General features: G+C 42.2%; 2 protein-coding genes across 4 annotated transcripts in view; one reads left to right on the forward strand and one right to left on the reverse strand.

The window, feature by feature from the left end:
* The window catches only part of SNRNP40 (small nuclear ribonucleoprotein U5 subunit 40), a 37,978-nt gene extending 23,095 nt beyond the window's left edge, over window positions 1–14,883 (reverse strand). For both annotated transcript variants that reach the window (XM_032627326.1, XM_032627316.1), the window contains exons 1-4: window positions 14,700–14,883; window positions 11,838–11,967; window positions 10,508–10,601; window positions 8,709–8,874 (exon numbers count right to left, since the gene is read on the reverse strand). In XM_032627326.1, the coding sequence (XP_032483217.1) occupies window positions 8,709–8,874; window positions 10,508–10,601; window positions 11,838–11,967; window positions 14,700–14,843 (534 nt within the window). In that variant the 5' untranslated portion in view covers window positions 14,844–14,883. The remainder of the gene's footprint in view (window positions 1–8,708; window positions 8,875–10,507; window positions 10,602–11,837; window positions 11,968–14,699) is intronic.
* A 205-nt stretch (window positions 14,884–15,088) lies between these two features.
* The window catches only part of ZCCHC17 (zinc finger CCHC-type containing 17), a 54,942-nt gene continuing 45,346 nt past the window's right edge, over window positions 15,089–24,684 (forward strand). The window contains exons 1-2 of one of the 2 annotated variants that reach the window (XM_032643888.1): window positions 15,089–15,163; window positions 23,727–23,847. In XM_032643888.1, coding sequence (XP_032499779.1) covers window positions 23,782–23,847 — 66 coding nt within the window. In that variant the 5' untranslated portion in view covers window positions 15,089–15,163; window positions 23,727–23,781. Of the gene's footprint in view, window positions 15,164–23,557; window positions 23,599–23,726; window positions 23,848–24,684 lie in introns of those variants that run through there. The other variant, XM_032643896.1, reaches the window with a different exon arrangement.

Here is a 24,684-nt window from a genome sequence, read left to right on the forward strand (position 1 = left end):
TCGTGGGAACTTAGTTCCCTGACCAGGGATTGCAACCGGGCCCTCCGCAGTGAGAGCGTGGAGTCCTAACCACTGGCCCACCAGGGAATTCCCAACACTTACTTTTAATGGGGGCTTGATCATTAATATAGAAGAGGAAGAAAGATGAAGATTAGGTATAACAACTCTAGATTCTCATACTCCAACTAACCAATTTGTTTCTATTTTTTTTTAAATAATAAACTTATAATACAACATGGGTCTACATTTTTAAAGTGTGGATAGTAGGTCCTAAATATGGTTCAGTAAATGACTGACAGACTTGAGAAGAACCATGAGGAAATGTCTTAAGACTATGGGTCATTTCATTCAGAAGAGAAAGACTTTGGGGTGATTATGTTCTAGGTTTTAATTTATTTTTTTTTGCGGTACACGGGCCTCTCACTGTTGTGGCCTCTCCCGTTGCGGAGCACAGGCTCCAGACGCGCAGGCTCAGCGGCCATGGCTCATGGGCCTAGCTGCTCCACGGCATGTGGGATCTTCCCGGACCGGGGCACGAACCCATGTCCCCTGCATTGGCAGGTGGACTCTCAACCACTGCGCCACCAGGGAAGCCCCTGTTCTAGGTTTTAAAGGGTTTTCATAAAAAAAAGGAATCAACCATGGAATCATAGTAAAGGCCAGGGGTTTAAATTCAATCCTGTGGTAAACAAGTAGAATATGAGTTGTCCCTGTGCCAAGATACCTCTTCTTTCCAATTCTCATGGTTTAGGATGAAAGTAGTTTCTACTTCATTGATGGAAACATGAACTAAAAAAGGCTTAGTGTTACTCAGATCGATGATGCAAAAAGAGTGCTTCACTCCTCTTCTAGAGACCCAACAGCCAACCCTTACCCATCAAACTCTCTGGCTATAGAATGAAGTCCAAACCTCTTAGCTTGGAATTCAAGGTCTTGATAATCTAGTTCCCACATCTTACCAGACTTACTACAATCTCTGTCTTAACAAATATTCTCTACTCAGGTCAAATCAATCTGTCTTTATCGTAAAAGCTATGGTAGCCACTTAAAGCTTGATTCAAATATTTCAGAATTTTAGTTCCAGACAACCAAAATTTTTAAAAGATTATTTTATTCTGAAATATTCACTTACCAAAAAAATTGTAAACGAGAACTTTGTTTTGCCTAAATCATTTGAGTTGCTGACCTAATGCCCTGACACTCCTAAATACTTCAGTATATTTAATGTGCTTGTCTCACAAGATGTTCTCCTACGTAATCTCAACACAACCATCAGAATCAAGAAACTAACACCCATACATTACTATCATCCTCAGATCTCATTCAAGTTTCACCACTTGTCCCAATAGGGTCTTTTATTGCAAAAGGATTCAGTTCAGAATCATATGTTGAATTTATTTATTTATTTATTTGTAAATACTTATGTATTTATTTGGCTGCGCCGGGTCTTAGTTGCGGCACGTGGGATCTTTAGTTGCAGAATGTGAGATCTAGTTCCCTGACCAGGTATCGAACCTGGGCCCCCTGCATTGGGAGCACAGAGTCTTGGCCACTGGACCACCAGGGAAGTCCCCATATGTTAAATTTAGCTGTCATGTTTCTTTAGTCTCCTTCAGCCAGGAAGAGTTCCTTAGACTTTCCTAGAGTTTCATAACCTTGACGCTTCGCAAAATTATAGGACAGTAATGTTCCTCAATTTGTGTGTCGGATGTTTTCTCATGATTAGATTCAAGTTATTTGGCAGGACTATACTGAAGTGATGTTGTATTTTCATTGTATCCTATCGAGTGGCTCACAATTTTCATTTGTCCCATTACTAAAAACATTCAAAACATTTTTTTTTCTTTTAAATTTTGGCTGCACTACATGGCTTGCAGTATTTCAGTTCCCCGACCAGGGACTGAACCCAGGCCATGGCAGTGAAAGTGCTGAATCCTAACCACTAGACTACCAGGGAACTCCCATAACATTCAATTTGATCATTTAAGAGACTCCTCTGGCAAGCTTTTTTGCATAAGACATTCTAGGCCCACCGTGTACTTTCCCTGCCCAGACCTGAAATAAGGAGCCCTTTTAGTGGAAAATGGTATTTAAAGGCCAAGACCTATACAGTAGATGTGCTCATTGGTTTTGGGGTGTTGTTCCTAGACCCTCTAAGTGGACAGTTAGGCAATATATGCATACACAGGTGCACACACATACATCTACAAACACACATTTACATCTAATTTCTTTTCCTACACTTATCTGTTTATATATTGAATGTCGTGAGCTCACACTGATACTCTGAATTCGATACTGACAACACAAGATGCATTTTAGTTTTCTCTTTCTGTATTGGTAAATCCTTTCTCTGACAGTGAGAAATCTGCCCCCCATTATACTTATTATATTTACTTATTTGATCAGGCTTCCTGTATGTAACCAATCTCCTACATCCTCTTCCAGCTGCCTCCTGCATGGATGTCCTCTTTCCCTGTTTGAATGGGACTCCCATTCTGGGCTGATTCTATGTGAAACCCCTCCTCACCCCATTTGGGTGACCCCTCTGTGTGAACGCTCTCTTCACTCTGCTCTGGCTCTAATACCACTTTCCAGGCTGCCCTTCCTCAGGGACTCCATCCTTGTCTGAGTCTGCTCAGACTCAGACTCCCTACCTGAACTGCTCCCACCCTGTGTGGGCACCCTCAACTCAGGCTCTGACACCTACTGTCTCCCCCACACCAACGTGTAGATGACTCTTTGACCCTGCTACGGCACTGATTCTCCATGCTGGGCTCCTCCCTCCAGCTCCCCACACTGGGCCATCTACCTCGTGCTGTGTGGATGCCCTCCTTACCCTATGCAGTTTCCATCTCCCTACACTGGATGCGGATACTCCCCCATCCAGTGTGGATGCTCTCCTTTCATCTCACTTGGGTTCTGACACGCCACTCTGGGACACTTTGGCCTATCCCCACCTCTAACCCAAACACCTTTCCTACTTCAGTCTATGTAATGGTACCAGGACTTGAATTGTTTGTAAAAGGGAATAACATATATGATTTCACTTAATTGCTTCATTAGAAGAAAGAATGGATTGCTGAAAATGGTTTGAAAAGACTGGTATGGACAATGCTGAGGATACCACTTCTAGACTGAAAAATACAAGAGTTATTGAAACCTCTGCTTTCTGTTGAGAACTCTGACAAATAAGAAACATGACATATTCCTTCTTAGATAAGCACAAGTTATTAAACTCCTATAGTTATAAACCTAGCAACAGAAAGCAACAATAAAGCATTCCAACTTGGCAAGTAACTAAAAGGCATATGTAAAAGGCTGTTCAATGAAGCAACAGGGCTTCCCTGGTGGCGCAGTGGTTGAGAGTCTGCCTGCCAATGCAGGGGACACGGGTTCGAGCCCTGGTCTGGGAAAATCCCACATGCCGCGGAGCAACTAGGCCCGTGAGCCATGGCCGCTGAGTCTGCGCATCTGGAGCCTGTGCTCCGCAACAAGAGAGGCCGCGATAGTGAGAGGCCCGCGCACTGCGATGAAGAGTGGCCCCCACTTGCCGCAACTAGAGAAAGCCCTTGCACAGAAACGAAGACCCAACACAGCCAAAAATAAAAAAAAATTAAAAAAAAAAAAAAAAAATTAAAAAATGAAGCAATAATTATATAAATAATATATTGAAATTAAAAATAAAGAACTAGTTAAAAAGTCACTTTAAGTAATGTGATATATTGCACATTTAAAAAATACTGCCTTGAAAATAAATACTGCCTTGAGTATGATTATTTCAAACCATGTTTAATTAAGGGAGAAGAGAAGCAAGAAACTGAAAGAAGGAAAGAGTAGAAAAGAACGTATACAATGGAAGGTAGTAGAAAAAGAAAAAGCTAAGGAGAGATGGAAAGATAAATATGAGCACAAAGACAAAATGAAACAAAGTCAGAGAAAAGATAAAAGAAGAAAAGGTGAAACTAAACAAGAATAAGTTCCTAAGGACTCCCCTAGTGGTCCAGTGGTTAAGACTTCACGCTCCCAATGCAGGGGGCCCACATTTGATCCCTGGTCAGGGAACTAGATCCTGCATGCTGCAACTAAAAGATGCTGCATGCCACAACAAAGATCCCACGTGCCACAACTAAGACCCACCACAGCCAAAAAAAGAGAAAAGAATAAGTTCCTAGATGGTTACCATAGCAAGCCCTCAATAAATGTTTGTTAACAAAATTCATTAGGGCACTCTTGCCTCTGCCTTTTGAAATGTCAATTAGCAAATCAGCTGTTAGGTCTCTCCAATTATAGTACACCTACGTTAAGACCTCTGGGAATTTCATGCGAAACTTGTGAAATCTGAACAAGACTGAGGGATTGTAGCAATGTCACCTTTTATAGTTATGAGACAAGTTAACGTTGCTGAAAACTGGGTGAAGAGTAAATGGGATCTCTGTATTATCTCTTAGAACAGCAGGAGAATCTATAATTCTCTCAACAAAAAGGAAAATAAACCTATTAAAAAACAAAAACAAAACAAAACAAAAAGACCTCTGGTAGTTATTCCTAAGCCACAGACTCTCAGTCAAGCATCAAGGGGCCCAAGTGATTGTTTATTACAAAACCATTTAGTAGAAAACATCTCAAAGCAGATAATCCAGTAGGTCAGTGTCACCACCTTTAATTATGAAAAAAAGCAAATTCATTTAAAAAAGCAACAAACAATCACAAGTTGAGTGTGATTTCTCAGATGTTCTCCTTTGAAATCCCTCCCTGTTTAATCATTAAAAAAAAAAAATCCAGAGTCAAAAACTAGTGCCAAAGAAAGAATAAAATGGTACTACAAAGCAGCATGTCCTGTGTGCCCCTGAAGTAGGTTACTATTTCTAGGCCTCATTTTCCTCATCTGTAAAGTGAGGATGCTGGAGGAGATCAGTGGCTCCCAAAATATCATACCTGCTATATCAAATCACTTGAGGAACACATTTAACATTCTGATTCTAAAAAACACAATACCATTGACATTAGCATCCAAAAACAGAGAAATACTTAGGTGTAAATATAACAAAATCTGTACACGATCTCTATGTGGAAAACTTAAAAACTCTAATGAATGAAATCAAAGTAGAACGAAATAAATGGAGAGATATTGCATGTTCACGGGTAGGAAGACTCAGCATTGTCAAGATGTCAGTTCTTCCCAATTTGATCTATAGATCAATCATACTGATCAATGCAATGTCAACCAAAATTCCAGTTAAGTTACTTCACGGATATCAACAAATTGGAGTTTATCTGGAAAGGCAAAAGACCCCAACTTGCCAATACAATATTGGACAACAAAGCTGGAGGACACTACCCAACTTCAGGATTTACTATAAAGCTAGTAATCAAGACAGTGTGATACTGGCAAAAGAACTGACAAATAGATCAATGGAAGAGAATAAAAGGCCTAGAAATAGACGCCCATAAATACAGTCAATTGGTCTTTGACAAAGGAGCAAAGGCAATACAATGGAGCAAAGATAGTTTCTTCAACAAATGGTGGAACAACTGTATGTCCACATGTTAAAAAAAAAGTGAATATTTTTTTGCACCTTTCACAGAAATTAACTCAAAATGGATCACAGACCTATATGTAAAATATTAAACTCCTAGAAAGTAACACAGAAGAAAACTTGGGTGACCTAGGGTATGGTGATGACTTTTAGATATAACACCAAAGGCACAATCTATGAAAGAAATCATTGATAAGCTGAACTTCATTAACATTAAAAACTTCTCTGTGAAAGAAAATGTCAAGAAAATTAGAGGACAAGCTACAGACTGTTGAGAAAATATTTGCAAAAGACACATCTGTTAAAGGACTATTATCCAAAACACAGTAAAGAACTCTTAAATTCAACAATAAAAAACACGGACTTCCCTGGTGGTGCAGTGGTTAAGAATCCGCCTGCCAATGCAGGGGACACAGGTTCGAGCCCTGGTCTGGGAAGATCCCAGATGCCGTGAAGCAACTAAGCCCGTGCGCCACAACTACTGAGCCTGCGCTCTAGAGCCCATGAGCCACAACTACTGAGCCTGCATACCACAACTACCGAAGCCCGCGTGCCTAGAGCCTGTGTTCTGCAACGAGAAGCCACCACAATGAGAAGCCCATGCACCACAACGAAGAGTAGCCCCCGCTCGCCATAACTAGAGAAGGCCCGCATGCAGCAATGAAGACCCAACGCAGCCAAAAATAAATAAATAAATTTATTAAAAAAACAAAACAATAACAAACAACCAGATCAAAAATTGAGCTAAAGAACTTAACAGATACCTCATCAAAGAAGTACACAGATGGCAAATAAGCATATGCAAAGATGCTCAACATTGTGTTACCAGAGGAGGAGGGTAGAAGAAGTGGGAATTGGAGGAAGGTGGTAAAAAGTACAAATTTCTGGTTATAAGATACATAAGTACTAAGGATGTAATGTACAATATGACTACAGCTAACACTGCTATATGATATATAGAAAAGTTAAGACAGTATATCTTAAGAGCTCTCATCACAAGAAAAAAATTTTCCCATTTTTTTCCTTTTTGTTGTATCTATATGAGAAGATGGATGTTGGTCAAATCTACTGATAATCATTTCACAATATATGTGAATCGAACCATCTTGCTGCATGCCTTAAATTTGTACAGTGATGTATGTCAATTATTCTCAATAAAACTGGAAAAAAGAAGATGTTCTACATCATATATCATTGGGAAAATGCAAAGTAAAACAAAAAGTAAGATACTACTACACACCTATTAGAAAGGCCAAAATCTGAAACACTGACAACACCAAATGCAGACAAGGATGGGGAACAAAGGAACACTCATTCATTGCTGGTAGGAAGAAAAAATGGTGCAGCCACCTTGGAAGACAGTTTGGCAGTTTCTTACAAAACCTTTACTGCACAATCCAGCAATTGTGCTTCTCAGTATTTACCCAAAGAGTTAAAACCTTAGGTCCACACAAAAACCTACACACAGATGTTTAGAGCAGCTTTATTCATAATTGCCAAAACTTGGAAGCAACCAAGATGTCCTTCAGTAGGTGAATGGATAAATAAACTGTGGTACATCCAACAACGGAATATTATTCAGCACCGAAAAGAAATGAACTATTAAGCCATGAAAAAACATGGAGGAATCTTAAATGCACATTACTAGGTGAAAAAAGCCAATCTGCAAAGGCTATACACTTTATGAGTCTACCTATATATGACATTCTGGAAAAGGCAAAACTAAGGAGACAGCAAAAAGATCAGTGGTTCCCTGGGGTTGAGAGGAATGAATAGGTGGAACATAAAGGATTTTTAGGGCAGTTGAAATACTCTGTATGATACCATAGTGCCAGATACATGTCATTACACATCTGTCCAAACCCAGAGAATATACACCACTAAAAGTGAACCCTAATGTAAACTATGGACTTTGGGTGATAATGACATGTCAATGTAGGTTCATCAATTGTAACAAAGGTACCATTCTGGTGGGGGAAGCTATCCATGGTGGGGGCAGTGGATATATGGGAAATCTCTGTACCTTTCCCTCAATTTTGCAGTGAACCTAAAACTGCTCTAAAAAAATAAAGTCTTGGGACTTCCCTGGTGGCACAGTGGTTAAGAATCCGCCTGCCAATGCAGGGGACACGGGTTCGAGCCCTGGTCTGGGAGGATCCCACATGCTGCGGAGCAACTAAGCCCGTGCACCACAACTACTGAGGCTGAGCTCTAGAGCCCATGAACCACAACTACTGAAGCCCACACACCTAGAACCCATGCTCCACAACAAGAGAAGCCACCGCAATGAGAAGCCCATGCACTGCAATGAACAGTAGCCCCTGCTCCCCGCAACTAGAGAAAGCCCACCTGCAGCAACAAATACCCAATAACAAAACAAAAAAAATCCCATTCCAGACCTACTAAACCAGAATCTGGGTATTTTTAGCATGTTCTTCACGTAATTCTGATATGCATACAGGTCAGCAATCATTGGACTAAATGACTTTTTTTTTTTTTTTTTTTTTTTTTTTTGGCGGTACGTGGGCCTCTCTACTGTTGTGGCCTCTCCCGCTGCGGAGCACAGGCTCCGGACGCGCAGGCGCAGCAGCCATGGCTCACAGGCCCAGCCGCTCTGATCTTCCCGGACCAGGGCATGAACCCATGTCCCCTGCATCAGCAGGCGGACTCTCAACCACTGCGCCACCAGGGAAGCCCTAAATGACTTTTAATACCCCATCCTGTTACTAAAACCACGTACTATATAGTCAGTATATAAAACCTTTTTATTATGCTGACTATAATTACACAACAGTCTTGTAAGACATGTATATAATTGTCAGTGTTCTAAAGACTGATAAGCTGAGGATCAGAAAAGTGAACTGCCTATGGTCACACATTTAAGTAAACAGCTAAGTCAAGAATCCAATTATTCTTGGATGGTGGACCACTTTATTCCAAGTCACAATGGTTCAACACAGTTGCAATATTATTCTATATGATACCTAAAAAAAGAAAAAAACCCTTAACTGCTTATTATTTTAAACATATTTTAAATAGTGTCTGTTTTGGGAAATGTCTGATGAAACAAAGTTGTGGAGAGGAGGGTAAAGCACAGGTGGGAAGACAAGATAAGGTTCACATTATGTCACCTCAGAAACCCTCAACACACAGACAGACAACACCCACCTTAACTGTACCGTCGTCACTGCCAGTGCAGACAAGCTGGGGACCCCTCCTGGCCGGATAACAGGAATTCACAAAGGAAGTGTGCCCCTTCAGTCTTTTAACTCTCTCGCCTGTTTCACTATCCCACACCGCCACAGTTTTATCTGTGGATGCTGAGAAGAGCATACTAGAAGGTGAGAGGAAGAACAAAAAAATAAGTGAAGACAAGGAATAGCCATCTATCTTCTCCACTTGCCAAAACGTGCCAGTTTTCAAGATCACTAACGTGCTCTGACAGCTTGGCACCTGATGCTGGAATGCCTCACCTTACATAACAAAATCCTAATCACGCTCTAGACCCAGTTATAAGGTCTGCTCTACGAAATGTAAAAAAAAATTCCCTGTCAGTCCCCACATCATACATCTAATACAGCAGTCTTCTCAATCTTTCCCTCCTTTTTGATATACAACACTTTACACATCCTTCCACTTGGAAATGTTTAATCACTCCCTGCTGTGGAGGTGAGACACACTGTAGCAATTCCTGACCCAATGGCTTGGTAACTCTCTTTCTCTAAAACTCAAAAGGTTTTGTCTCTGAGGCTGATTTCTAAGTTCTGATTGAATTTACAATGCTTTCTTTACTCAAATAGGAAAAATTTATACAAGACTATGCACCCAGTTGTTCAGGGAACCCTAAAATTTTTAGGGGTCAGAGCTGTAAAACAGTAAATGTTTACTGAAATACCGAATGGGATTAATTAACTTTGTATAACCACATTTTTATATTATCTGTAGTTATTCTAAAGTTATGCAATTGTTAAAATATTTATAATAAATAGTATGGTATAGTAAACAGATATGACAGGTGAATAATGTTAAGGGTAAAAAGCAGCAGACAAGATTGTACAAGTAGTTCTTTTTTTTTAAATTTGGCTGTGCTGCGTGGCTTGTGGGATCTTAGTTCCCCGACCAGGACTGAACCCAGGCCACGGCAGTGAAAGCGCTGAGTCCTAACCACTGGACTGCCAGGGAACTCCCACAAGTAGTTCTAATATATACAAAAAAACCAAACTGTTTTGAATAGGAAAAAGGCTTGAGAAAAACATATCATAATATTAACAGTGATTATCTTTGGAGTGGTAAAAACGTGGGCTATTTGGTCATTTTCCTGCTTTTTTTCCGAGTTTTCTTGAAATAGATTATTTTATTATTACTTTTATAATAAAAGTCGCTAATTTTTATATATGTAAATTACATTTTATGTCTTAAAATTTTTCTTTCTGCGATGTTGATATGTTAGATAGAGGTGATATGTCTATAAATGCATACATGGAACAATAAACACCTTACTTGGGTTACAGCGATAGGATAATAAAGTGGTTGTCCAAAACGCAGATTTTTTTCTTTTTAAACATCTTTATTGGAGTATAGTTGCTCTACAATGGTGTGTTAGTTTCTGCTGTATAACAAAGTGAATAAGCTATACGTAAACATATATCCCCATAGCTCCACCCTCTTGCGTCTCCCTCCCACCCTCCCTATCCCACCCCTCTAGGTGGACACAAAGCACCAAGCTGATCTCCCTGTGCTATGTGGCTGCTTCCCACTAGCCATCATTTGGTAGTGTATATGTGTCCATGCCACTCTCTCACTTCGTCCCAGCTTACCCTTCCTCTTCCCCGTGTCTTCAAGTCCATAAAACGCAGTAGTTTTTGACAGCACAGTCTCCTGAGAGAAAACTCAGGGATGAAATGTGAAAGGATGCCAAGAAGAATTACTATAAGAAGCAGTTGTCACCCACTATGCAGAATACTCACCTGCCATCTGTGTTATAATGCAGTTCCATCACTGCTCCACTGTGTCCCTTCAATGTAGCATAGTTATCGCAGTCACCATAGACATTCCACAACACTGTTAGGGCGACAGGGGTTCTGTGAGCATTACTAGGCAAAAGAAAACTCATTATTGGCCATGGAAAGGGTACTTATGAATTCACTAGAACAACAGTTCTGAAATTATACTCCTTTGGAACACTATTAGTTCTATTAGCTAGATCAATTTTCTTAACATTAAAACAAAAATAGTGCAATATTTTCACATTTCATAAAATAAAAACATTTTAGTTAATGGCTATAATTTTTTAAATCTTAAGTGTTTCTCCTGTACTTTTAAAAAGTTGGCACTCACAGCTACTGTCTGCTATGAGTAGAAGCAGACTGCAAAATGATGGTACTTATGGGAAACTCTGGAAGCTGCAACTGACTTGAAGGTCATAGGAGAACTTTATACTACATTCACTCATTGCAAATGTACTAAATACCTATGCCAGGTGCTGGAGTAAAATAAGGTAAATGAATAGACACAGTTCCAATCCTTAGGGAGCTTGGTCCAGCACAGAGTGAAGTTTGATGAGTGTTATTAAGGAACACTCTATACACAATAAGGTATTTAGAGTTATTTTCCTGCTGATAAAACTGTTTCTAGTTTGTTCAATGAAATTAAGCAAATCAGTAGTTCAAGTACGTTCTGCAAAGATCCTTAAGCCTTCCAGAGACTTGGCCACTAGTAAGTTTAAGGAACACAGAACCAGAACACCAAAATCAAAACAGACATCATCCACCCTGAGGCACAGTTATAAGCAAAGAGCCAAAAGACTTCTTGACTAGTAGCTGAGAATCAGGTAGCAGATCCTATTGACGGACAGGTAGATTATCCAAGTGAGTTGCCACGTCAAGACTCCCTCCTTCCTTTCCAAATGCTAAGATTCTGAGGGAATGGATCAAGAGGAGAGCCTCAGTATCTTTGGGAAAAAGTTATCTCTCTCCTCTTTACTCCCATTAGCCTGTTAAGCCTAGATCTCCAGTCTTGCTAAATCAGCTCGAGATTTGCCTCCATGAGGACGATGTTCTCAAACTAGAGCGACTCACTTTCCAACTGGTCACGTAATTCCTTCTGTATTTACCACATGGACCCTGAATTCTACACCCCAAATCATTCAGCATTTTCATGACCCTATTTTAGCATATTAGCCACATAGTTTGTTATGTGACCAACTTAGACTTATACTCTCTATGGCACTGAAGGTTTTAAAAAGTAGTCACTATTTGGCAGACAGCAATTACTCCAGATTCAAAAACTATGCCTTACATATCAGTCGGTCAAATCCTGCAGATGCTAAGGTGGATCCATTGGGGTGAAACTTGCAGCAATACACTTCCCCTTCATGTCCTGAGAGAAGCATGATTGGGGCTTGAAGGGAGGAACATCTTGGAGGCCCCTAAACAAAAGAGAGAAGTACAGAGTAGTCACTTCATACAGGCAAAGGAGACTGAAAGGTCGGGGAATGGGGAGTATAAGGAAAACACAGGGGAAACTGATTGAGTGTATTTCTCCTGATTTAGAGAATGGCAACTCTTCGCACATAACTTATGTCTCCAATTTTATACTCTCCTGCTGAAGTTTCCAGTGTCTATCTGTTATACTAACTCTCTTCCTCCCTCACTGTGCTCCCATCCCATACCCAACTTTTATTTAGTTAGTTTTTAAATTCGAGCGCTCAGTTGCCTGCTTGCCTCCTTTCAAGTTTGACCTCATTTCTTAGGCTGAGTGCCCATATTTTTGTCTTATCATTGTCCTACATCATTTTTAAAAAATTAAATTATTTATTTTTGGCTGGGTCTTCGTTGCTGCGCGCGGGCTTTCTCTAGTTGCCGTGAGCAGGGGCTACTTTTTGTTGCGGTATGTGGCTTCTCATTGCAGTGGCTTTTCTCGTTGTGGAGCACGAGCTCTAGGCGCGTGGGCTTCAGTACTTGTGGCACGCAGGCTCAGTAGTTGTGGCTCATGGGCTCTAGAGCGCAGGCTCAGCAGTTGTGGTGCGTGCGCTTAGTTGCTCCGCAGCATGTGGGATCTTCCTGGACCAGGGCTCGAACCTGTGTCCCCTGCATTGGCAGGTGGATTCTCAACCACTGCATCACCAGGGAAGCCCTATACCCAACTTTTAACTGTTCAAACACATTAAACTAATTTCTGCCTCAGGATCTTTTACACTTGTTGTTGCCCCTGACAGGAACCCCCTTCCTCTAGATCTTCCTATGTGTGGCTCCTTCCAAATGTTTCCTCTTCAGAAAGTCTTTCCTGGAACACTCAAGCTCAAGCAGCACCCTACCTCCCCTCTGCATTCGATCAACCCTGCTGTATTCTCTCACAGCACCTATCACTATCTGAAATTACCTTCCTTATGTGTTTGTTTACATTTTGTTTCCCCTGGCCTGCCACTAGAAAAGCTCTGTGAGTGCTGGAATCTTACCAGTGTAATTCTACACTGTTTTCCCAGTTTCTAGTTTGATGAATGAATGATTGAACTAAGCTCCCAAAACCCTGCAGGGTACAGTTATTAAGCAAAGTAGTTTTGATTATGATCTTGGACATTAAGCCTAGGCTTGGGCAATTCAAAGAAACCTGGGCTGATATTTTTACTTGTCAGACAGAAGAACAAGTTCACTATTAATAATCCCCAAATCTCTTCAGTTTTTCAGCTTACTCATTTACTCAAAAAATACTACGTGCCAGGCACTGTTCTATGCACTGATAAAACAGGATTGAACAAAATAAACAACGGAGCTTGTGTTCTAGTGGGAAGGAGGGGCAGAAAGGAGGGAGGGAAGGCAGAAACAAGTAAAACATATAGATGGTGGTATGTGCTATGGAGAAAAACAAAGCAGCAATGTGGGCTAGTGAGCACAGGGTATTGCAATTTAAAACAGGCTCGTCAAGAAAGGCTTCACGGAAAAAGTGATACTTGAACAGAGGTTGGGAGGAGTTGAGTGTGTAAACCATGTGGACATTTGGAAGAAGAGTAAATCCGTAGGGGGAGCAGCAAATGCAAAGGCTTTGTGGCAGGAGCATGGAAGCCAGTGTGCCTGGAGCAGGGTGAGCAATGGAAAATTGGTAGTTCAGAGAGGTCAAGGGAAAGAGGGCAAAAGACTGTCAGGATTTTAGTTTTACTCTGAGTGAAGTGAAAAGCCAGGGAAAGCTTTCAGCAGGGGGTAATACGATCTGATGTTTAGAAGGATTCCTCTGGCTGCTGGACCGAGACTAGACTGAGCATCCGTGAACAGAAACAGGAATACCATTAGGATCCTACCGCAGTAATGCAGATGAGATAATGATGGTTTAGACCAGGAGCTAGTGATGGAGCTGGCAGAAGTAGTAGCAAGTCTGGATATATTCTGAGGACAGTGCCAGCAGGATTTATTGACCAGCTGGCTGAGGAGCTGGGGAGGGGGGTACATATATTTCTTCCGCTGAGCCTAACAGGACCGAGGGAGAGGTGTGATCACCACCTCTATCGTACAAGAAATGTAGTTAAGTGCATGGATTCTGAATTTAAAATCTGTTCCTATCAGTTACTAGATAACTTTGTTTCCCCATCTACAAAATGGGATAATAGCAATTCCTAACTTTCAGGCAGTTACCAAGACTAATGGAGTTTTCATATACAAAGAAAGCACTTAGTACAAGAGCTCAAAAGATGGTAACTATTCCACGGTTGTTACTAATACTAGTGCAGAGAAACTGAGGGAAAAGCAAGTTGCCCCAAGTCCCAAAGCGAGCCAGTATCTTTCATTTCCTTCCTTCCTTCCTTCCCTCATTCATTCATTCATCCATCCACTCTTCTAACTTTCCTGAACGTTTATTCTATGCCGGATCCCTGGAACACTTAAGATTCCAACGCCCCGGCCCCGGTTTTGAGCTCAAGGTCCTTAAGCCTAATTCTAACGCCTCCTCACAGGGCGGTCGAGATGCCGAAAACGGGCGTCAAACGGGGAAATATATGGAGCATCGCAGAGTGTTGGCCGCTATTACAGTGCTTTTCTGCTTTAACTCCAGGGTGAGGGAGTCCCGTTCCGTCCCCGCAGTGTGGGGAAAGGGCCGGTGCGGGATCACCAGGTACAGCGCTGAGGAGAGAGGAAGAGCTGAGGGCCGAAGGCCGCCTGCTCCCTTACTCACCGCTTGCAGCAAAGCTCCCGGCGCCGCCTGCTGCTGCCCGGCTCCGGGGCCCGACCCTGCCGCTCCCAAAAGCAATTCATGCCGCGGCCGCTTGACTGGGACCAGCGGTAACTCTGGGCCCTTTCGCTTCTGCTGTTCTATCATGGCGGCAGCCGCTCTCCTCAAGCCGCCACTGACCGCGCTGACACCCTCAGGCACCACACGATTGGCTCCAACTTTGTCTTCCCCCGGAACTTCCGGCTTGGAGAAACCAATCAGCTTCCAATACTCCCCTCTGCACCGCCCCCTGGAGAGTCTCCTGTTATTGGTCAGTTCTTTCTGCCCTTACGAGAGTACTATTCCAGGATTGGTGAATAGAGCTGGAGTCCCACCTAGGCGCGCTGCGTCCTGTGGGTGGAAGCTCGCTGACTGGGTTTCGGTGTCGCGCGCAATGCTGCGGCGAGGAGATCGGACGCTGACACCGAGTAAGTGTAAGGAAGATCGGGGGTGGGGGCAGTGGAATCTGGAGGCGGCGCCTCCGTTATGTGGTCTGAGGCTGGCCCTTCTCAGCTGCAGGTTTGATTGCAAGGGGCAGAGGGGGGCCCCGAGTTCCTAGCTCTTGTGTGTAGTAGCCTGGGTTCCCTTTCTAGGGCTGGAGCAGAGCTTTGGGGTCTCTGCGCCTGCCTGGGGCCCTCGACGACTGACTTTTTCAACAAGAGCCTTTCTTGTCGAGCCCCGTGCCAGGCGCTCCCAGGGAGAAGAGTCCTGTCTCCCAGCCTCCACTAGGGTCCTCTCTGACTGAGGAGGCCGCCTTGTTTCTGCCATGATTCTGCAGCCTTTTTTTTAGCGCCTGCTCAGTGCTCCTGAGAGAGACGGAGATGAAGGAAATGTCCGACTCTCGGCTTCCAGAGCACAGCCTTGTTGAGAAATTCGGATTCATACCTGTGAACTAGGCCTTCTCCTTAATCGTGCAACTGATATTTATTGTGCAAAGCACTGGGGAGACATTGTGAACCAAACATGGTCTCTGACTTCAGGGCTGTTGTTAGTCCGGTGGGGGAAACAGATGCTCACCAATGATCTCACTAAGAAATGCAAAGTAAGTGCTGCCTACGAGAGGAAGGTGGTGTTATGAGTGCCTGGAATAAGCAGGAAGGTTTCTCTAAGGAAAAGATGCCTGAACTGATACCTGAAGGAACAGTTCTAATTAGTTGGGTGAAGAGAGGAAGGCAGCGTATTCCATACAGAACAGCATGTGCAGAGGTCCTGTGGCACATGTGAGGAAAGTGACTAACAGGCACAAAGAGGCCAGTGTGGCCAGGACAAAGGGAACAGAGGGGAATGTGGTACAAGATGAAGCTGGAGGTGGGCAGAGGCCAGACTTTGTAGCTTTTGCTTTAAGACTGATGGGAAATCCCTGAGGGTTTTTTTTTTTTTTTTGCAGGTGGTGGGGTGGGGGAAGCAGCTTGATCCCTCAGGGCTTAGTAGTGTGAACAGATTGGAGGGGAGATAGATGCAGATAGACCACTTTGGTGAGAGTTGTTGGCAGTGAAGACTGGGGTATTGGTGGAACTGAGAGCTAGATATTTCCTAGACTCCTCTGCACCTGAGATGAGAATTGAATTTGGAAGTGAGAGGAGGAGGAGAGTGAGAGGCATGCCGTTTTGCTGGCAAATACCACAGCAGAGGCAGTGAGTTTCTTAATCATCCGCTTTTTGGTTTCATGACTTTCTGCAATGATAGGCATGACTTTCTTGATCATGGCAAAGACTGTTGTTTTGTGGGTTAGGAGGTGTTCCTGGGAAGTTCTACCAGTACTTCCTATAGCCCTTGTGGTAATTTTGTAAGTCACATAATACCTGGCAATAAATCCCAGTTTCTGTTTAACCTAGCTGGAATGTGTTCCAATATGTGCAACTGTACTCCATCAGGGTAGGGGTACTGCCAGTTAGGTGAGCTATAAAGACAAGAGTTAAAGGGAAGTTAAGCTATTGTTTGAATGATGGGCTATGGAATCTAAGCTGGATAAGGAGGAAAGTGAAGAAAAAAGAGGGCTGATAGATTGGAAGAAAATAGAGGTCAGTATATCAGGATTCTGATGTGGTCAATCTGCTAGAGGACTTCCGTTTATCCTTAAAGGCCTACTCAGTTGTCACCTTTTAAACTTCTTGCTTCCCCCAGGCCCTTCTCTTTCTTGTTTTCTTAATACTTTGAACCTAATCACTATCCCTGATCATGCTACATTGTAATTGGTCACCATTATCCTTACATGACTAGGAAGCCTTTGATGACAGGGACTGTGTTGAAAAGAATGGTTTAGTGGCAAGTGTGTGTGGCTCTTGGAATGGCCTAAGATTTCTCTCTTTCTAGCTATGAATTTTCGACAAGTTACTTCATTCCTGTAAAACAGAGATAGCTATTTTGTAGAGTTGTTTTAAGGATTGAAAGGAGGTTTATGGGGACTTCCCTGGTGGTCCAGCGGTTTAAGGCTCTGTGCTGCAATGCAGCTGGCCTGGGTTCAGTCCCTGGTCAGGGAACTGCATCCCGCATGCTGCAACTAAGAGCCCACATGCTGCAACGAAAATGCCGTGTGCTGCAACTAAGACCCGGCAACAGCCAAATAAATAAATATTTTTTTAAAAAAGGAAAGCAGGTTTATGAAGTGCCTAGCACAGAGCCTGATATATAAACATCAATAAAGGTGCTGAACTGATAAATTAACTAACAGTTTAAAATAGAGTAAAATTAAGTACTTCAGTATTTCAGTAGACAGTTACAAATTCCTGTGTGCTCTATACTGTGGAAAGCACTGGAGAGTTGAAGGATATGATGGAGTGCAAGACAAGGGCATGCTTGGAAGAATTTCACAATCCATAAAGGAAAGAAAAAATATTCGTAAATAGGATTGGAATCCCATCTCCATCATTCATAGTTTTGTAATCTTGAACAAGGTAATTTAGCTTCTCCTGTGTCTTAGTTTCTTCATCTGTAAAATACCTTACCAAACAAAACGATAATTGCCTATCTTGTTAGGGAGGTCGAAAGGGAATTAACTTAGTTAAGACAAGTAAAGCTTCTAGGTTAAAGGCAAATAGGGAGCCCTCAAATATTAGCTATTATTATTAGAAGACTTGGAAGGGACCTTAGGGATTGTTGACTGGTCCTGGGGTCCAGTACCAAAATGGCTAACTCTGAGCAGCCCTTGTCAAGACATTTGACCTCTGTTAGCCTCATCTTCAATTAAATAAGAGTAGTGGACTGAATGACCTTAATAATTGCTTTCAGCTTTCACTTTTTATGAGTCCATTTTTGTTTTTCCTTGTTTCTTACTATTTTTCCTCTTTCCTGCCTTTGGCCATTTTGTCAACAGATCCATGACCAGAGCGCAAAATGGGAAAAGCATCTGTCTAAGATAGTTACTCTAGAAATTTGATGGGAAGGAGGAGGATTGGGCCACCAGTTTGATATTTGAAAGTCTTCCATCTTTTGACCTGCCCAGCGAATTGTGTGGAACTCAGTTCCTTCTGCTACATTTTTTTAGACCAGAATGCTTTCTTCTTTCTTTACCTGTGTTTGCCACATAGTAAGGTTCTATTCACTCATTCAAGAAAACTTTGAGTACCTACTGTATACAGGCACTGGGAAGACAAAATCAAGTGAGAAATGGTCCTTGGTTACATGAATGAATAAATCCAGACCCTGCTCATCCTAGCCTCCAGGAATGATGCCCTTCTAATTACTCCTTGCTAGAATCTGTAATTTGGGACCTAGTTAGTGTTAGAACTATATACTACTCTTCAGGGACTTCCCTGGTGGTCCAGTGGTTAAGACTCCTCGCTCCCAATGCAGGGGGTCCAAGTTCAATCCCTGGTCAGGGAACTAGATCCTGCATGCTGCAGCGAAGATCCTGTGTGCCGCACCTAAGACCCGGTGCAGCCAAATAAATTAAAAAAAAAAAAAAAAGAACTACATACTCTTCAAAATTGAGATGTGGACGGTGAATTCTTTCTGAGGCAGTGTGGAATAGTGGCTGAGAATGAAGGCTCTGTCATTATTCTGTCTTTGATGTGTCCCAGTATTTTGACTTATCAATTGATTCGCCTCAATTCTTACACATAACTTAAAAATAAATTAAAATCACTTTGACTCTCGGAGGTCTATCTAATTGGTACTGTTAAGTAACAACAGTAAATCTAAATCTTAAACTTAAAAACAACCACAAAAATCTTGGCCAGATCAGTGAGGTGACATATGAAATGAAGTTTCAAAGGGGCTACATATTATCTTTCCAATTTAATATTATTCTATGAATTGCTCATTGCTTGAGGGGAAGGAGGAGAGGACGTGGTTATTTTTTTTCCTAATTGCAGGCACATTAAAAAAACTGAAAAATCACAAAATTATGGAGGTACAGTACAAATAATACTTCTTGCGGTACGCGGACCTCTCACTGTTGTGGCCTCTCCCGTTGCGGAGCACAGGCTCGGGACGCGCAGGCTCAGCGGCCATGGCTCACGGGCCCAGCCGCTCCGCGGCATGTGGAATCTTCCCGGACCGGCGCATGAACCTGTGTCCCCTGCATCGGCAGGCGGACTCTCAACCACTGCGCCACCAGGGAAGCCCCAAATAACACTTCTTAATGAATCATTTGAGAGTTAAGTTGCTGACTTAATGCCCCATCACCCATGAATACTTTAGTTTTCCTATAATCATGGACATTCTTCTATATAACCATAACATAACTTCTATAGTCAGGAAATTAACATTGCATAATTACCTCTAATCCTCAGGCCCCGCTCTTCCATGTTTGGGCACTGACTCCCCATTCTGGATTGCCCCAGTGTGCAGACACCCTTATAATCCTGCTTCTCCCCACACTGGGTTGCTCTTTGTAGATTTACTCCTCGCCCAGCATAAGCTCTGATCTCACTCTAGGCTACCATTCCCCTGCCACAGCTCCCATTCCTGTTCCCACGCTATACTTTTCCTTGCTCTGCCCTTTGTTTTGGGAAGGAGGTGGCTAATAAATAACTGGGTCCTTATTGCTTCCCTCCAGATCACAATTGTTTAAAACATTCAAGTAAAATGAAATGCATAAGGAATTTTTTGTTTCTAGAACTATTGCAAGGCAACTTCAAATGGTGTACCTCAATCCTTGTCAATTTACTTGCTCTTTTAAGTCTACAGATGTGGTCCTATTGAACTACACTATATCTGTCTCAATGTTTTATAAACTTTTTAAAAGCAGCAGAACTATTTTTTCCAAATGAAATGTTACATAGAAGCTTAATAGGTAAACCAGATCAAAGCAGAATATGCTGTTAAAAGTAGACCTTCCTCACATAACCTCCCTTCCCCCTTGCTACCATGACCCACCCCAAAGCTGGGATGGCGAGTGGAAATCAGCAATAATCAACCTCTGCCTAATGACTGAGGAGAGGCTCCTAGCTTTGCAGCTGCTCTGTGTGGGACTTCCCGTAACTCAGATTTCTTTGGGGTTGTTCTCCCCCACCTTTGGTATGGAGGCTGTCCTCTGGTTGGTTGACCTATGGCCTTTCTTCTTTGGCCTTCCTGATCCTGTTGTCCCTAGATATTTCAGAACTGACTTTTAAAAATAAACTTGAGTTAACTGAGAAGCTTCTGGATAACCACCGTACCTCCTTAGGTAGGTTTTTTCCTAGGTATTTTATTATTTTTGATGCGATTGTAAATGGAATTGTTTCCTTAATTTCCCTTTCTGATAGTTCGTTGTTAGTGTATAGAAATGCAACAGATTTTTGTATATTAATTTGTATTTATATTAATTTCGTATTCTTCATCTTTAACAAATTCATTGATGAGCGCTAGCAGTTTTTTGGTGGCATCTTTAGGATTTTCTATGTATAGTATCATGTGATCTGCAAATAGAGACAGTTCTACATCTTCCTTTCCAATTGGGATTCCTTTTGAATAACGACCATAGAACAACGCTAGGTTTCTACAGAATATAATTCAAAAAAATTTTAAAATACCATTTGGGAAGGAGGTGGCTAATAAATAACTGTGTCCCTGGCAACCCTTTACAATTCTGAAATTGTAAGCCTGTTACTGTTGTATAACAGGATTTCTCTCAAAAATGCATGCCAATTTCCTGCTTGAAGAATTGCATAGGGTTTCTCAGGCTACTGTTCTACAAAAGGAGCAAATAGGGGAGCTTTAAACTTAGCTGTTCATACTCTTATCACAGCAAAAATCTGTACAAAATAACTTAAGATTGTATTGCTCTTTCTGTGACCTTTGTTTAAAGAAGAACAGTTGATAGACTAAGTTGTTTGAGCTTAATTTAGTTGTCCTAGCTGCCGATGCCTCTATGGATTCTGTACCTCACTAGTGCTCCAAAAATTGGAGGGATAATTAAGGTTTCTTGATAGAGTCATTGGCCTCAGGTTAATAACCTTTGTTCTAGGATATGAGGTGAGGATGCTGGGCAGAGGGAAGGGAAGGACTAGAGGTGAGACTGCATAGCTGGGAAGTGGAAGAGGCAGGATCCAACCAGACTGTGATACTTGGTTTTTGTTTTTGTTTTTGTTTTTTCGGTATGCAGGCTCCTCACCGTTGTGGCCTCTCCTGTTGCGGAGCACAGGCTCCGGACACGCAGGCTCAGCGGCCATGGTTTACGGGCCCAGCCGCTCCGTGGCATGTGGGATCCTCCCGGACCGGGGCACGAACCCATGTCCCCTGCATCGGCAGGTGGACTCTCAACCACTGCGCCACCAGGGAAGCCCCAGACTGTGATATTTGGATTTAAGCTGTTTGTCAGCCATTTCTCAAGAACGGACAAATCTGCCTTCATTCTATCTGTGTGCTTTTAATAATGTAATAAAACCCACTTCTGGCTGACGTAAACAGAAAAGGGCAAGTTTATTATACAAATACAGGTTGTCTTATGGAACTCAAGGACAAAGATGTTCCTGGGCTTTGGGATGATACTAGAACTAGGGTCTGGAAACTGACGGAATTTTCTTTCATTTCTGTTTTAAGTGAGGCAGTTCAGTTAATGGATGGTTATTGTAAATCAGGAAGACTTTCCAAAAGTAAGACCTGAAGTAATCATCTGAAAGTGTAGGGGTGTGCTCAGGGTTGAGGAGAGAAGGAGGTATTTGCACACGAAAACCCAAGGAAAATAGAGTTTCAGGTCTTATTGATGTCAAGTAATTAGGAGGAAAAAGAGAACTGAGGACTGTAGCATTAACTTTATCTTTATGTAGCAGTGATTTATGCATCAAGTAAAGGGGCATGGTTAAGAGGCACTAGATTGCTGGTTTCCTCCCTGTTTAAAGCCAGAAGGCTGAGCAAGAGTACCTCTAAGATCCCTTCCAACTTCAAAGCTGTAAGACTTGGTACTCTGGCAGCATCAGCATCACCTGGGAGCTTGTTAGACATGCCCACGGAATTCCCTAGTGGTCCAGTGGTTAAGAATCTGCCTTCCAATGCAGGGGACTCGGGTTCGATCCCTGGTAGGGGAACTAAGATCCCACATGCCTTGGGACAACTAAGCCCATGTGCCAGAACTACTGAGCCCACACACCACAACTAGAGAGAAGCCCGCTCACCTCAACGAAAGATCCCACGTGCTGAAATAAATTAATTAATTAAAATACATAAATAAATAAGTTTTTTAAAAAAAGAAAGAAATGCCCAATCTCAGGCACCACCCTAGACCTACTGAGTTGCAATCTGCATTTTAATATGATTCATAAATAGTTAAATAAGTTTGATGCATCCAGCAATGGATTATTATATAGGCATTAAAAAAGATGGTTTGTGTATGAATTGCTAAAAAATAATATAAAATGGCTATTAATATTAATTAATGGTTTCATAATTCCATTAAAAAACCTACTTGTACATGTAAAAAAGTCTGAAAGGATATAAACCAAATTGAATTATAGATGATTTTCTTTTCTTCAAATTAATGTGTTATCTGAACTTTTAAAATGAGCATGTGTGATTTTAATTTCATTGGAGAAAAACGTAAGCTATGCTTTCTTTCTGCTTTGTTTGGCTGTGCCGTGCACGGCTTGTGGGATTTAGTTCCCCGAACAGGGATCGAACCTGCGCCCTTGGCTGTGAGAGCACAGAATCCTAACCAGCAGACCACCAGGGAATTCCCTATGCTCTCTTTTTGAAGTCACTTCAGATTTAACACCTAGAATAGTGGTTAAAAGCGTGGACTCTGATGTCAGACAGAGTTTGACTCTACCATTTTCTGGCTTTTTGACATAGGCCTAATAAGTTGGCCTCTGGAAGTCTTGGTTTTCTCATGTACATAATATGATAATTAATAGAACCTACATGTTGAGAGTCTTGAGGATCAAATGAGACATTGGATGTCCAGTGCTTAGCACAGTGCCCGGACATAGTAAGTGCTTGATAAATGTTAGCTCTTATTACTATTATTATTCCTTTTTTACAGATCCGTTCACACCCTCCCCCACCAAAAGCCTTCCCTTGGCAAAAGAATAGCAATAATAACAATAAAAACAAAACAGTAGGCTAATGGCCTTGGTAAAGTATCAAATTGAAAAGAAATAAGATCAAGGTTTCCAAAACTCCCCACAGTTATAGTGGACAAAAGAGGTTTGGATAAAAGTACATGGTGGGGACTTCCCTGGTGGCACAGTGGTTAAGAATAATTCACCTGCCAATGCAGGGGACACGGGTTCGAGCCCTGGTCTGGGAAGAACCCACATGCTGTGGAGCAACTAAGCCGGCACGCCACAACTACTGAAGCCCGTGCGCCTAGAGCCCATGCTCTGCAACAAGAGAAGCCACTGCAATGAGAAGCCCCTGTACTGGAAGGAAGAGTGGCCCCTGCTCGCTGCAATTAGAGAAAGCCCGCACACAGCAACGAAGACCCAACGCAGCCAGAAATAAATAAGTAAATTTAAAAGGACATGGTATTAAATCTAATGGTATTATCCTGTAGGGACAGCCTATGGATCGGCAGCACATTTTTGTTGTTGTTGCAAATGTTTCTCTGTTACCTGTTCTGTTTCTTTGTGACAGGACACTTGAATTAGCTTTAGCAGAAGAGAAATGGAGGAACCATAGAACATTAAGGATGAATTCAGGAAGACCCGAGACCATGGAGAACTTGCCTGCTCTCTACACTATTTTCCAAGGAGAGGTATATTCTTTTGGCTTTGAAAACTTCCCATTTATATTAAGCGTAGATTGAAGGTGAAAAGCCGCTGGGTTTGGAGCTTCTGTCCACTTGAGAATGTCTTGAACATTACAATTTAAACGGGAAGGGCTAGCAGAACATCTGGCTCCCACATGTACCTCCTCTGAGCTCCAGACTTCTAACTACATACTTGGCATCTTCATTTGGATACCTCACAGCATCTCTAATTTATGCTTTTTTCTTTTTTTTCGGCTGTGCTGCATGGCTTGCAGGAATCTCAGTTCCTCGCCAGGGATTGAACCCAGGCCACAGTAGTGAAAGCCCATAATCCTAACCACAAGGCCATCAGGGAACTCCCTCTAATTTATGTTTTAAACTGTATTTTTGGTTTTCTCACCAAATCTGTTCTTCCGGTCTTTCCCATCTCAGCAAACGAACCCATTATTCATTCAGGTATCCACGCTAGAAATCTGGGCATCATCTTTGATTTCTTCCCTTGATTTGATCTTGTTTCCCTTCCTTTCCAGTCCATTATCAAGTACTGTCTTTCTGCCTCCCAAATATGTCTCTGGTGTCTGTACTTCTTTATCCCTTTGGCACCCCATTAGTTTAAGTTTTCGTCTCTTGCTTGGCCCTCCTGGGCTCCCTACTTCTTTTGTAGTCCACTTCCAATCAGTTTTTCCACATTGCAGCCAGAATAACACTTGATTGATTGATTGATTTGGCTCCTTGCACAGCTTGTGGGATCTTAGTTCTCTGACCAGGGATTGAACCCAGGCCCTTGGCAGTTAAAGCCCCGAGTCCTAACCAGTGGACCGCCAGGGAATTCCCCAGAATAAC

Source organism: Phocoena sinus, chromosome 1, assembly GCF_008692025.1.
Source record: "Phocoena sinus isolate mPhoSin1 chromosome 1, mPhoSin1.pri, whole genome shotgun sequence".
NCBI classification, from domain to species: Eukaryota; Metazoa; Chordata; class Mammalia; order Artiodactyla; family Phocoenidae; genus Phocoena; species Phocoena sinus.